The 14,859-nt window shown below is 47.8% G+C and overlaps 1 protein-coding gene across 2 annotated transcripts; it reads right to left on the bottom strand.

Annotated features, from left to right (window-relative positions):
- Positions 1 to 2,080: 2,080 nt before the first annotated feature.
- Positions 2,081 to 11,414, bottom strand: LOC140726092 (uncharacterized). 2 transcript variants are annotated; one of them, XM_073042031.1, is made up of 3 exons: positions 11,353 to 11,414; positions 7,376 to 7,643; positions 2,081 to 4,492 (listed from the first exon to the last, which is right to left on the bottom strand). In XM_073042031.1, exon 3 carries the CDS (start codon positions 4,198 to 4,200, stop codon positions 2,146 to 2,148), a length of 2,055 nt encoding a protein of 684 aa, XP_072898132.1. In that variant the 5' UTR covers positions 4,201 to 4,492; positions 7,376 to 7,643; positions 11,353 to 11,414; the 3' UTR covers positions 2,081 to 2,145. The 2 variants fall into 2 exon arrangements, with proteins under 2 accessions (XP_072898132.1, XP_072898131.1); XM_073042030.1 differs by having other exon boundaries at positions 2,081 to 7,643.
- Positions 11,415 to 14,859: the final 3,445 nt, after the last annotated feature.

Raw genomic sequence — 14,859 nt, forward strand, 5'->3', positions numbered from 1 at the left:
GTGTTGGGGAGGCAGCATTAAGAAGAGGGACGCCTCACGTCTTAATAAGCTGGTAAGGAAGGCGGGCTCTGTCGTGGGCAAAGTACTGGAGAGTATAACATCGGTAGCTGAGCGAAGGGCGCTGAGTAGGCTACGGTCAATCATGGAAAACCCTGAAAATCCTCTGCATAGCACCATCCAGAGACAGAGAAGCAGTTTCAGCGACAGGTTGCTATCGATGCAATGCTCCTCAGACAGGATGAAGAGATCACTACTCCCCAATGCCATTCGGCTTTACAATTCAACCGCCAGGAGTAAGATATGTTAAAGTGCCGGGGTTAGGACTGAGCTTAAGTTACCATTCAATGTATTTAAGAACTTTTTAAAAGCTATTTATTAATGCTTTTTGAGAGGGTGACTTTAGATGCATATCATATTTTTACTGAGTTAAGTATTGTATGTAATTAGTTTTGCTACAATGTATGGGACATTGGAAAAAATGTTGAATTTCCCCATGGGGATGAATAAAGTATCTATCTATCTAATATGCATGTATAGACAACAGATCAATACATTTGTCTGGACAAAGATCAATACATGTGTAGATAACAGATCGATATGCACGTGTAGATAACAGGTTGGTAAGTCTGATTAGACAACAGATCAATACATTTGTGTGGACGTCAAATCAATGCGCACGTGTAGACAACAGATCAGTACGCACGTGTACACAACAGATCAGTACGCGCGTGTACACAACAGGTCAGTACGCGCGTGTACACAACAGGTCAGTACGCGCGTGTACACAACAGGTCAGTACGCGCGTGTACACAACAGGTCAGTACGTGTAAGTACACAACAGGTCAGTACGTGTAAGTAGACAACAGGTCAGTACGCACGCGTGTAGACAACAGGTCAGTACGCATGCGTGTAGACAACAGGTCAGAATGCACGTGTAGACAACAGGTCAGAACGCACGTGTGTAGACAACAGGTCAGAACGCACGCGTGTAGACAACAGGTCAGAACGCACGTGTGTAGACAACAGGTCAGTACGTTTGTGTAGACAATGGGTGTCAGATGCAGGAAGTCCTGGAGAGTTCCAGCCTCCCGGATGGCCACATCTGCGCCAGGTGTGTCGAGCAGCAGCTCTTTAGAGACCACGTTAGGGAACTGGAAATGCAGCTCGATGACCTTCATCTGGTCAGGGAGAGTGAGGAGATGATAGATAGGAGCTATAGGCAGGTAGTTACTCCGATGCCTTGGGAGACAGACAAGTGGATAACAGTCAGGAGAGGGAAGGGCAAGAGTCAGAGATTACAGAGTACCCCATTGGCTGCCCCCCTTAACAATAAGCACTCCTGTTTGAAAACTATTGGGGAAGATGGCCTACTTGGGGGAAGCAATACTGGCCGTGACTCCGGCACAGAGTCTGGCCCTGTGGCTCAGAAGGGTAGGGAAAGGAAGAGGATGGCAGCAGTGATAGGGGACTCTATAGTTAGGGGTTAGGGGTTCAGGGGTCCATGGACGCAGGAAAGAAAGATGGATGGTAGTTTGCCTCCCAGGTGCCAGGGTCCGGGATGTTTCTGATCATGTCCATGATATCCTGAAGTGGGAGGGAGAACAGCCAGTGGTCATGCTACATATTGGTACCAACGACATAGGTAGGAAAAGGGAGAAGGTCCTGAAAACAGACAACAGGGAGTTAGGAAGGAAGTTGAGAAGCAGGACCTCAAAGGTAGTCACCTCCGGATTACTGCCTGTGCCACGCGACAGTGAGAATAGGAATAGAATGAGGCGGAGGATAAATGCGTGGCTGAGGGATTGGAGCAGGGAACAGGGATTCCAATTTCTGGATCATTGGGACCTTTTTTGGGCAGGTGTGACCTGTACAAACAGGACAGGTTACACTTCAATCCCAGGGGAGGCCAATATCCCGGCGGGGAGGTTTGCTAAGTGTCAGAAACGAGCCACACTCCCGAATAATGGCTTCAAGACAAATTCAAGGAAACAAAGTTTATTAACAGTTCTGCAGAGCTGGGCCCCCTCAGAGAAGGGAACCCTGAACCTTACAGGGCAGCAGGTTTTATCCTTCCTCCTTACCACCCCTCCTCCCTGACTCGGGAGGTACATAGTCTTATCCCATTCCATATTTGGAGTTGTTTTTTTACACGTTTCTGTAAAACAATAGTCCATATCTCAGGACTTCAATGATTCCACAAACAGTTAATTTTGTCAAGGCTTCTGCATTCATAATTAGATCACACTTGTTTACAGACTTTAACCCAGACATAATTAAATCACATTTGTCCCTAGACATAATTAAATCACATTTGTCCCTAGACATAATTAAATCACAGTTGTCCTTTGACTTTAACCCGGACCTGTCAGAAACGCACATCTTAATTTTGAATCTTACAATAAATACCACCCTTTTTCTTTTTAAGATGTGCGTTTCAGCTAGCATTTCTCTCACTCCCAGGGGGCCCACCTTCTTCTTTAATAGCATAAGTTTTAGCTCGTTTGTCCCATGATTGGGTATCACTACTGCCTGGAGCTGGAATATACTGCGCCTGATCAGTGTTCGTATACAAGGAATCAAACACGGCAAAAGTAAGAGAATCATTAGACCCCCGCCTGCTGCTAGGAGAGCGGTGCGCCACCAACTACCTCCCAGTAGCCCGTCTAGCCAACTCATGTTCCCCAGGGATCTCCAGGTTTGTACTGGCACGTGGGCCAGTTTCCGAATTTTGTCGGATATTTTTAACACGGCCTTTCCACTGTCGTCTATCTTAAGGCAACAGTTTGTAAGATTGAACTTCCCACATACCCCGCCTTCAGAGGCCAATAGGTAATCCACAGCCAGCCTGTTCTGGTATATTGCTGTTCGCATCTGGCTCTGCTGTTTTGCCAACAGCTCCAATGCCAGTGCCGTTTGATTGGTAATCACTTCCACCACCGCCTGCAGTCTAATAATTCGGTTTAACATGTAGACAGGAGTGCGATACCCCCACGACCCATCCTGGGCCCAGGTCGCTGGCCCATAGTATTCAATGATGCGAGCCGGTGGCCACTCATCACCCCACTCGCCCACCTTTATCTCCCGTGTTTCTCTCCTTAATGAATCAAACAGCTTAATTCCCAGCTTCCGGTCACCCTCCTGATGCAGGAGGAAGAACTCCGGTCTTATGATACCCAGGAAGCAAACACCCGCCCAGTCCCACGGTAGTTTGGTATACGCCTGATTACCGCAGATCCAGAATAACCCCTCCGGGGCAAATCCTCCTTTCTTTGCTTCCTTCCATACTTCCCTGACCCTGGGGACCCCTTCGTACGGATTCGTTCCGCTGCACTTCCAGAGTTTAGAGCCGTTTCCTACGGCCTCGCAACTGCCATTCGGTTCTCTGGTTATGTACCATGCTGGCTCCTCTGGCCACCAGGTAACATTACCTTCCCTCTTTGCTAATTTAATGCTTCGGCAGGGACTTTCTCCCACCTTTACTTTCCCCTTCCTTTCAACACATACTTGTCCCTCCGGGTAATTGGTCAATTTCCACCTTTGCTTCTTCCGGTCTGGGACATTTGTCCAATTGTGCGCAAGCAATTCCCACACACTCAAGCTCTCACCCCTCCACGGCCACTGTTCATTCATGTGCGGTCCTCCACAGACCCAACAACCACTCACATTTAGGCTCGTGGCAATCCGAGTCGCTAAGTCTATAAAGAGGTTCTCTTTAACATCGGGGAGGACTATATCTCTCTCTATCTCCTGATATATAGACGGGTCCGTGGAGACCACTGCCGCCTTCCTTTGCTCGCGCTCTTCCGCCTCCTTTTTCTTCTCATCCTGTATTATAATCTCCTTTACCTTATCTGCATGTTCCTTAACCAGTGTAGATGGGATGTCCCACTGCCCTCCCTTGTTTATACACAACCACCGGTCTTTCCTGGGACAGCTGAGACTTCTCATGGTCCCCCCCTGTCCCATGTATCCTTTATTATAGACTTGGTAATAAGGTTTACTATTCTCCCAACATGTTTCTCTCTTGCTTAGATCATAGCATCGATCATTCACATGCGAGTGGGACACAAATGATCCTGGGAACACCCTCTGCCCCACTCGTACCACGGTTCTGCACTTGTCACATTTCCCTTCAATTTCCCCGACATATAGAATCAAATATATTACAGTCAATAATGTTACAGTCCACATAGAGTTCATTTTTGCTGCCTTTTTAGCCTCACCACCATCGGTTCTTCACTGGGAACACAGGTCCACTCAGTGCGGCTTTCGGGCTTCACCGGTCCTTTTACCCTGGATGCGTGTGTCCACCCTTTTTCTTTTGTCCGTACAGCCGCCTCTATTGTTAGCAGGACCTGGAAAAGGCCTTCCCACTGTGGCTGTAACTTCTCCGGCTTCCAGGTCCTTACCAGAACCCAATCTCCAGGCACGATCTGATGTAAAGCAAAATGGAGCAGCGGAGTCTGGGCCAAGAGACCCTTTTTCCGCAGTTCTGCAAAGGAACGGGACAGTGCCAGTAAATAGTCCCTTACAAAGATATCACCCCCTTGTAGCGTGGGGTACCCTTCCACCTTATTCCAATACGGGAGTCCGAACAACATCTCATATGGGGATATTCCTATGTCCTTGCGGGGCGCTGTTCGTATTCTTAAAAGGGCAATAGGGAGACACTTAGTCCATGGTAGTTTGGTTTCTAACATCAACTTGGTCAGTTGTGCCTTTAGGGTGCTGTTCATTCGTTCTACTCTTCCCGAACTCTGGGGATGCCACGGGGTATGGTACTTCCATTCGATATCAAGTGCATCGCAAATTAACTGGTGCGTATCTCCTTCTTGGTACGTGGTAGTGACATTCCCGTTATTCCAGCTATCCTTTCTGGGGTAATGCATCGCTGTCCTTTACTGACCCGGTGTCCCAGGTACCTTACTTCCTTTTCTACAAATTGTAACTTTTTCTTTGAGACCCGTAGCCCCTGCTTCCCCAGGAAGTTCAGTAGTCTGATGGTGTCTTCCTGCACCCCTTCCTGTGTTGGCCCGGATAGTAATAGATCGTCCACATACTGTAGTAGTTGGCTCTCTGGAGCACATTGGAATTCTGCTAGTACTTGCTCCAAGACCTGCCCAAATAGGTTAGGTGATTCGGTGAACCCCTGTGGCAGGACCGTCCACCGGAGTTGTCTTTTCCGCCCCGTTGTAGGATTTTCCCATTCGAACGCAAACATGTCACGACTGCTCTCTTCTAGCGGGCAACTCCAGAAGGCATCTTTTAGATCTATTACACTGAACCATTCATGGTCAGGGGAGATCTTACTCATCAGTGTGTAAGGGTTGGGCACTACCGGGTATCGGGTTTGGACTACTGCATTTAGGCCCCGCAGGTCTTGTACCATCAGATAAGTCCCATCTGGCTTTCGCACCGGGAGTATTGGGGTATTATACGGTGACATACATTCCTCCAGTAGTCCGTCAGCGATCAGTCCTTCAATCACCAGCTGCAGCCCTTTTCTTCCTTCATTTGAAATAGGGTACTGTTTTCTCCATACTGGCGAACTGTTAGGTAATAGTGAGATTTGCAAGGGGGGACGTTCAAACCCCCCCGGTTCCCTTCCTGGTACCATACCTCCGGGCTTATTTTCCTATCGTCTTCTTCCCTGAGGGCAAACAGCTGTACCATTATCTTCCCGTTCCTGGGCACAGTCCCGATGCCTAGCCTGACTTGCAGATCCCGCCCGAGCAGGTTGAATCTCGCAGAGGATAACAAAAGTAGGTCCTGTCCCGTTACCCTATCCTCATGTTCAATTTTCACGTTTTCTATAACGGGTACTTGTATTATTTTGCCTCCAATACCGGATACTCCCATTACCTTTATTCCGGTTCGGGCGCCGGGAGGTATCTGGATTACGCTAGATCTCTCGGCACCCGAATCTATCACAAAGGTTGTATCTGACCCTTGGGGACCTACTTTTAAATTTACCAGGGGTTCCTGCCGAAAATTCATCCCCAAGGGGTGGAACCCCCGACCTCCCTAGTCTTCATCTTCCATCATAGCGTACGAGCGCACTTCCTGTCGGTATCTGGGGCACTCGCGCCTGAAGTGTCCTTCTTCGTTGCAGTGAAAACATCTTAAAGCCTTCCTTAGCCCTCCTCCTTGCTCCGGGCTACTACCTCGATCCAACCATGGTCCCCGTCTCTCTCTCTACTATCTGCGGTTACTTGTCGCACTGTCTGGACCATTATCCTTGCCGTCTTCTGCTTCTCTTCATCCCTTCTTACAAACACTTTCTGTGCCTCCCTAAGTAGTTCACTTAAGGGTTTAGTATTCCAATCTTCTAGTTTTTCCAGTTTTTTTTTTTCTGGCCATGCTTTCGATACAAATTCAACACGAATCAGCTGTTGGCCAACCTCCGTCTCAGGGTCTTCGATTTGCGGAGCGGTAGGGGGCACATATGGGGCGGCAGGTGGTCGAGCACCTCCCATGTATTCTTTTTCTGTCCCCCTTCATTTATCGTTTTCAATTTATAACTAGTTGTCGTTGGTAACCAGCATAGGGCATAATCACTTTCTTCGGGTTTAACGTTAGGTTCTGAATTCACGTACAGATTAAGGGCTTGTTGTACCCAATCCTCGCTAGACCCGAATTTAGACCATCACACAGCCGACTCTTGGATCGGCTGGCAGGACCAGAATTCACAGTACTGTATCATTTTTTCTTTGACTTCCCTTTTCGCCTCCCATAATCCCAATTTTCTAACATCCGTCCCAACGGACTATCAGGGGGTACCCCGGGGTATTTTTCATCATTGGCGCCTGAATTTCCTTTACCCTTGTCTCTCTTAGACCCCTTATTCCCCATCTCGAGGACTTGCCCGGTTCCAATCCACCCGCAGGCACCCCGTAATTCCACAATTCTCGTGCACTACGTCTCTGCAGGAATTTAATTTGAATGTGACCCACCTAGCTCGGTCACTCCTGTCCAATTCCGGAACCTGTATTACCGCGATCGCCCAGGAATTCACCTGCAGGCACCCCGTAGTTCCACAATTCTCGTGTACTACGTCTCTACAGGAGGAATCACCTGCAGGCACCCCGCAGTTCCACAATTCTCGTGTACTACGTCTCTACAGGAGAAATCACCTGCAGGAACCCCGCAGTTCCACAATTCTCGTGTACTACGTCTCTACAGGAGAAATCACCTGCAGGAACCCCGCAGTTCCACAATTCTCGTGTACTACGTCTCTACAGGAAGAATCACCTGCAGGCACCCCGCAGTTCCACAATTCTCGTGCACTACGTCTCTACAGGAAGAATCACCTGCAGGAACCCCGCAGTTCCACGATTCTCGTGCACTACGTCTCTGCAGGAATTTAATTTCTTACCTGGGTCCTGTGCACAGAAATTACTCGATCGCTCACTGTCTCAACTGCCTCGACAACTCGACAACCCCTCTTTGTTTCCTTGAGTCCGCCGGATATCACTCGCTCAAGCCGCGCGGGGCGACGAACAAGGAATCAGGGACTGCCGAACTCGGCAGGGTGCACCTTCTCCGATGTCCTTCCTTGCTCCCCTCACGGCCGGAGTGTGGATCCCGGACGAGCGCCCCAAGACATAATTAAATCACAGTTGTCCTTTGACTTTAACCCGGACCTGTTTATTGTAAGATTCAAAATTAAGATGTGCGTTTCTGACAGGTCCGGGTTAAAGTCAAAGGACAACTGTGATTTAATTATGTCTGGGTTAAAGTCTGTAAACAAGTGTGATCTAATTATGAATGCAGAAGCCTTGACAAAATTAACTGTTTGTGGAATCATTGAAGTCCTGAGATATGGACTATTGTTTTACAGAAACATGTAAAAAAACAACTCCAAATATGGAATGGGATAAGACTATGTACCTCCCGAGTCAGGGAGGGGAGGGGTAAGGAAGAAGGATAAAACCTGCTGCCCTGTAAGGTTCAGGGTTCCCTTCTCTGAAGGGGCCCAGCTCTGCAGAACTGTTAATAAACTTTGTTTCCTTGAATTTGTCTTGAAGCCATTATTCGGGAGCGTGGCTCGTTTCTGACACTAAGGCTGTTGGGGAGAGTTTAAATTAGAATTACTGTGGGGTGGGAATCAAACTTAAGAGACAGAGGAAGAGGCGGGTGGCTCATAAATCGAGAAAGTTCGCAGACAGTGCGAGAGGGAGGATAGGCAGCTGATAGAGCAGAGACACACTCAGATCGATGGTTTGAGATGTGTCTGTTTTAATGCAAGGAATGTTGTGAACAAAGCGGATGAGCTTAGAGCGTGGATCAGTACTTGGAGTTACGATGTTATTGCCATTACGGAGACTTGGATGGCTCAGGGTCAAGAATGGTTACTTAAGTGCCAGGCTTTAGATGTTTCAGAAAAGACAGGGAGGGAGGCAAAAAAGGTGGGGGAGTGGCACTGTTGATCAAAGATAGTGTCACGGCAGCAGAAAAGGAGGAAGACATGGAGGGATTGTCTACGGAGTCTCTGTGAGTGGAAGTTAGGAAAAGGAAGGGGTCAATAACTACTAACTGTTTTTTATACATCACCCAATAGTAACAGGGACATTGAGGAGAAGATAGGGAGAAAGATTTGGGAAAGACGTAATAAAGGGTTGTCGTGATGGGAGATTTTAATTTCCCAAATATTGATTGGCATCTCCCGAGAGTGAAGAGTTAAGATGGGGTGGAGTTTGTTAGGTGTGTTAAGGAAGGTTTCTTGACACAATATGTAGATAACCCTACAAGAGGAGAGGCTGTACTTAATCTGGTAGTTGGAAATGAACCTGGTCAGGTGTCAGATCTCTCAGTGCGAGAGCATTTTGGAGATAGTGATCATAATTCTATCTCCTTTACAATAGCATTGGAGAGGGATAGGAACAGACAAGTTAGGAAAGCATTTAATTGGAGTAATGGGAAACATGAGGATATCAGGCAAGAACTTGGAAGCATATTTTGGGAACAGATGTTCTCAGGGAAATGTATGGCAGAAATGTGGCAAATGTGCAGTGGATATTTGCATGGAGTTCTGCATAGGTACGTTCCAACGAGACAGGGAAAGGATAGTAGAGTACAGGAACCGTGGTGAACAAAGGCTGTTGTAAATCTAGTCAAGAAGTAAAGAATAGCTTACCAACGGTTCAAAAAACTAGGTAAACATGTCAAGTCAAGTCACTTTTTATTGTCCTTTCGACCATAACTGCTGGTACAGTACACAGTAAAAACGAGACATTTTTTAGGACCACGGTGCTACATGAAACAATCCAAAAACTAAACTAGGTAAAAAAAAACAGAAAAATACCACACCAGACTACAGACCTACCCAGGACTGCATAAAGTGCACAAAACAGTGCAGGCATTACAATAAATAATAAACAAGACAACAGGCACAGTAGAGGGCAGTAAGTCGGTGTCAGTCCAGGCTCTGGGTATTGAGGAGTCTGATAGCCTGGGGGAAGAAACTTACATAGGCTGTTTGTGAGAGCCCGAATGCTTCGGTGTCTTTTCCCAGATGGCAGGAGGGAGAAGAGTTTGTATGAGGGGTGCGCGGGGTCCTTCATAATGTTGTTTGCTCCCTATGTTGGATGTTTACACAAATGACACAGCTTACTGTATGATTTGATGTTTACAGTACTGTGAAAAAGTCTCAGGCACATAAATATAGCTATGCTGCCAAAGACTTTTGCACAGTACTGTAGTCAGTTTATATATTGCACTCAACTGCTGCAAAAAAACAAATTTCATGACATAAATGAGTGATGATAAACCAATCTTGATATGGGTCTCTATTGTGGACTGAGAGTGGGAAGGGAGCAGGGAGAGGGGAATCATGGTTGGGAAGAGGGAAAGGGAGAGGAAAGGGAATGGGAAGCACCAGAGAAACATTCTGTAATGATCAATAAATCAATTGGTTGGAATCAAACGACCTGACCTGGTGTTTCAGGGCCAGGTGTGTCTGCAGCCACACACCTCCCACATCACTCCACCCTCACCATTCCAGCATCCTTTACTCCTGCCAGATTTACAAACTTACCCTCTGCTCCATGTTGACAAATACAGTACTGTGCAAAAGTCTTCGGCACCCTAGATATACTTATGTGTCTAAGAGATGGCACTGTACGGCAAATAAATCTAATCTTTATATTTAATTTCATGTTCAAACCAGGAGGCTGACAGAAGTCAACTAGCAGAGTAAAAACAAGAACATTCAATTAACTAATTCTGTAAAATGTAAACACAGTGTAAGCTTTGCTGCTTGAGACCCGCGTTCAGTACGCCAACTGAGAAAGTTATGCTGAAAGTCAGGGAGAGTTTATCATAACCAAGTTTAATATCACCAGCATATGCAGTGAAATGGGTTAACTTTACCGCAGCAGTACAATGCAATACATAATAACTATATTCGAAAAACCAAATTACAGTAAGTTTATATGTGTATATTAAATACTGAAATTAAAAGAAGTGGTGCAAAAACAGAAATTAAAAATAGTTCATGGGCTCAATGTCCATTTAGAGATCGGATGGCAGGGGGAAGATGGTCCCTTCCAGCAACTGCAGATTTCAAGGATCAACTTTACTCGCCCTGTACATTTACAAGGATTAGGAATTTGTGGTGATGTACAAAAAAAATCAATATTCAACTATAAAGAATTATATTAAAAATTTAAGGGTTAAAGTACATAAATAAGTAGGATGCAATTACCATGTAAACAGCTTTATAAGAAGTGCAAACACGAGAAAATATACAGATGCGGTAACTTCAAACACAAAATGCTGGTGGAACACAGCAGGTTAGGCAGCGTCTATGGAAAAGAGTACAGACAACTTGGGCCGAGTCCCTTCATCTGGACAAAAGTGGTTAAAATGTGTATAATGCACTGCAGTGCGCAGAGAAGTGGCAAAGGGAGTTCAGTCCGGGCAAGTGTGAGGTGCTGCTCTTCCAGGGGGCAAATATAAAGGGAGTGCACACAACTATTAACATTAATTATCCTTAAAAGTTCCAGTCTTGCCGAAGGGTTTCGGACCGAAATGGCGACAGCCTGGCCTGCTGAGTTCCGCCACCGTTTTGTGTGCGCGGTTCGGATCGTCAGCATCTGCAGACGAGAAAGTTTGTGACGGAACGAAGTCAATGGGCCAAATGGCCCAAAGCCCCTACTTGTGAATGACAGGCGCAGCAGCCAATGGGAAGCTGTGCGCGGAACAGGTGCCAAGCTCAACCAATAGGATGATAGAGAGGGCGGGGCTTTGTTCCGTTATTTCTGAAAGAGCCCGAAATTGTCACGTGACCCGGGCAAGGGACAGTGGCGGAGACGGGTCCGAAGACAGCCGCGCTAACTGAGGCAACAGTACCTGATCAAATCGTGTCCTGCCCAGCACGAACGGTGGGTAGTCCTCTGCCGCTGCCATGATTAGTCTGGCAGCGCTTAACTCCCCTCCCACTTTTAAAAGCCACGGGATCTCCCGCCCTGGAAGGGCAGAGCGAACGGCCGGAAATGCGTGTCACCCGAAGCGTGTCGGGAGTTGTAGTCCATTAGCGTACGCGCTCTCCGGAGCTTGTAGTTTTAAGCTGTGCGCGAAGAGAACTACAATTCCCGACGGACATTGTCACCTTGCATGTACGTAGTGCTGAGGGTGTTGGATGAGAGTCAAGTTGCGGGAGGACTTTGCAGCCAAGAAGTTTGGCGGCTTGGAACTTCACTTCACTAGGCGGAAGAGAGCAGCAAATGAGGAATAAGCAGCAGCACTGGGAATATTCCATGTCCTTCTTTGCTTTACTTTGGAAACGTTCGATACTTAATGTACATCAACACACAAAAATGCTGTGGGAAACCTGTGTGGGTTGATCCAGATTGCCAGCATTTTCCATCTTTTTTTTAACTACAATTTATGTAAATTACGCACCTGTTTTTGTTTGCTGATGACACAAAAGTTGGGGGTGTTGTGGAGAGTGTGGAGGTCTGTCAGAGGTTACTGCGGGACATTGATAGGAAGCTGTTCTAAAAAGCCTTCCCTCAGACATTCTACAAATTCTCTCTTGAGGTCCAGCACTGACCTGGTTTTCCCAATTCACTTTCATGTTAAAATCCCAAATGATTATCATGACATTGCCTTTCTGACATGCCTTTTCAATCTCCTGCTGTAATTTGTAATCCTGTTACAAGGAGCGAAGGAAGCGAACCCAAATGCAGAAAACAAGCATGGAGATTGAGTCTGGATGCTTACACGGGCATAAACGCTGAACAGCAAGCTGGAGGAATCTTGACACGGAGCTCTGTTATGGAGCCTTGACACAGAAAAACACAGTCTCATAGGTAAACCTTGAAACAGGAGGTAGACTTCGAAGAAACGGTTGTAAGTGGTCCGGAAATGTAGTTTACTCACAGGAAAAAGACCAACAAACTGGCGACTAGTGATTGTGACGCTGGGGTTCTTGTACTGCAGTTCTTGATGGAAACCAGGTGTGCTGTCATATATAACCATATAACAATTACAGCACAGAAACAGGCCATCTCGGCCCTTCTAGTCCGTGCCGAACGCTTACTCTCACCTAGTCCCACCTACCTGCACTCAGCCCATAACCCTCCATTCCTTTCCTGTCCATATACCTATCCAATTTTTTTTTAAATGACAAAATAGAACCTGCCTCTACCACTTCTACTGGAAGCTCGTTCCACACAGCTACCACTCTCTGAGTAAAGAAGTTCCCCCTCATGTTACTCCTAAACCTTTGCCCCTTAACTCTCATCTAAGCAGATTAGAAGTGAATGGGGAATTAACGATCGGAATCAAGGCATAATCAAAGGAAATTAGGAGCAAGGTAGGGAATTAATGATTGGGACCATGACAGTCCCCCCACCCCCCAACGGGAGCCTCCAGGCGATCCACCAGGTTTGTCTGAATTGTCCCGATGGAAATCACGGATGAGGGAAGGGTCCAAGATGAAGAAGCGGGGAATCCAGGAGCGTTCCTCCAGGCTGTATCACTCCCAATCGACCAGATATTGGAGGCCCCTGCCTCGGAGGCGCACATCCAGTAATCGCCAGACGGTGTACACCAGGTGGTCGTCAGTGATCCGGGCGGGTGGAGGGGGTTCGGCAGGAAGCACAAAGGGCTGACTGATACCAGTTTCAATTGGGAAATGTGGTATGTAGGATAGATGTACATAGATTTGGGCAGTTTGAATCGGACCACCAAGGGGTTGATAATACTCTCAATTTCGAATGGTCCCAGGAAGCGAGGGGCGAGTTTCTTGGGCTCATACTTGAGAGGAATGTCTTTAGAAGAGAGCCAAACCTTCTGCCCAGGCCGATAATCAGGTGCAGGAATCTGATGGCGACTGGCAATCCTCCGGTTGTGGTCGGCTGAGTGGAGCAGGGCCGCGCATGTGTCTTCCCAGATCTTGCAGCACCGGCGGAGATGGGCCTGAACAGAAGGCACAGCAGTGTCCTCTTCATGAACGGAGAACAGAGGGGGTTGGTAACCGAGGGAGCATTCGAAGGGAGGCATTCCAGTGGCAGAGCTGACCAGGGAGTTGTGGGCGTACTCTACCCAACTGTGATGGTGCTCCAGGCAGACGGGTTGTTGGCGGTTATGCAGCGCAGTGCTGCTTCCAAATCCTGGTTGGCCCGTTCTGTACGACCATTCGTCTGCGGATGAAAGACTTACTGAGGCACCAAGGGCTTGACAAAAAGATCTCCAGACATGAGAGATGAACTGGGTACCCCGGTCAGAAATAATGTCAGAGGGAATCCTGTGAAGGCAGAAGACATGATGGATGAGAAGGTTTCACGAGCTGTAGGGAGTTTGGGAAGGGCTACAAAGTGCACCGCTTTGGAGAAGCGGTCCACCATGGTGAGTACAGCAGTGTTCCCATGTGAAGGGGGTAGTGCCGTAACGAAATCCAGCACAAGGTGAGAGCAAGGATGGCTAGGGACTGGTGGGGGACGAAGCAATCCAACAGGCAGTCGGTGGGATGCTTTTCCGCAGGCACAAACAGAACAGGTAGAGACAAAAGAATGGGTGTCAGCGTCCATGAAGGGCCACCAGAAATGCCTCTTCAGCAGGTACAGAGTCCAATGGATCCCAGGATGGTAGGCAAAATGAGACGTGTGCCCCCACTGGAGAACCTGAGATCGAACAGAATCGGGCACAAAGAGGTGATTGGAGGGTCCGTTGCCAGGGTCAGGCTGAGTCCGTTGGGCTTCTTTGTCTATGTCTTCGATCTCCCAAGTGAGGGCAGCCACTACACAGGATGGTGGAAGGATAGCCTTGGGGTTGGGAAGGCCCTCCTCGAAAATGTATTGACGGGAGACAGCATCGGGCTTCTAGTTCTTGGACCCCGAACGATAGGTGAGTGTAAATCTGAACCAGCCAAAAAATAATGCCCAACGGGCTTGGCGGGAATTCAGGCGTTTGGCGGTTTGGATGTATGCCAGGTTCTTGTGATCGGTCCAGACAATAAACGGATGTTCCACTCCCTCCAGCCAGTGCCTCCACTCCTCCAAAGCGAGTTTGACAGCCAGTAAATCCCAGTTCTCTACGTCATAATTTTGTTCAGTGGGGGACAGGTGGCGAGAAAAGGCACAGGGATGACTTTTTTGGTCAGGGTCTGAATGTTGGGAGAGGTCCGCTCCCACCCCAGAGTCGGAAGTGTCGACCTCCACAATGAATTGACAAGAGAGGCCTGGTTGAACCAGGATGGGAGCGAAACGCCTCTTCAGCTCTGAGAAAGCAGCGGCTGCTTCTGGGTCTCAGTGAAGAGGGGTCACAGGAGAGGTGAGTCGAGTAAGGGGCGCTGCCACCCGGCTGTAATCCCTGATGAACCAGCGATAAGAGTTTGCGAACCCCAGAAATCAC

The sequence above is a fragment of the Hemitrygon akajei genome, chromosome 4 (assembly GCF_048418815.1).
Source record: "Hemitrygon akajei chromosome 4, sHemAka1.3, whole genome shotgun sequence".
Taxonomy (NCBI): Eukaryota; Metazoa; Chordata; class Chondrichthyes; order Myliobatiformes; family Dasyatidae; genus Hemitrygon; species Hemitrygon akajei.

What these genes read in the sequence shown, in the direction of transcription:
- LOC140726092 (XM_073042031.1), bottom strand. Translation starts at nt 4,200, where the DNA reads ATGAACTCTATGTGGACTGTAACATTATTGACTGTAATATATTTGATT.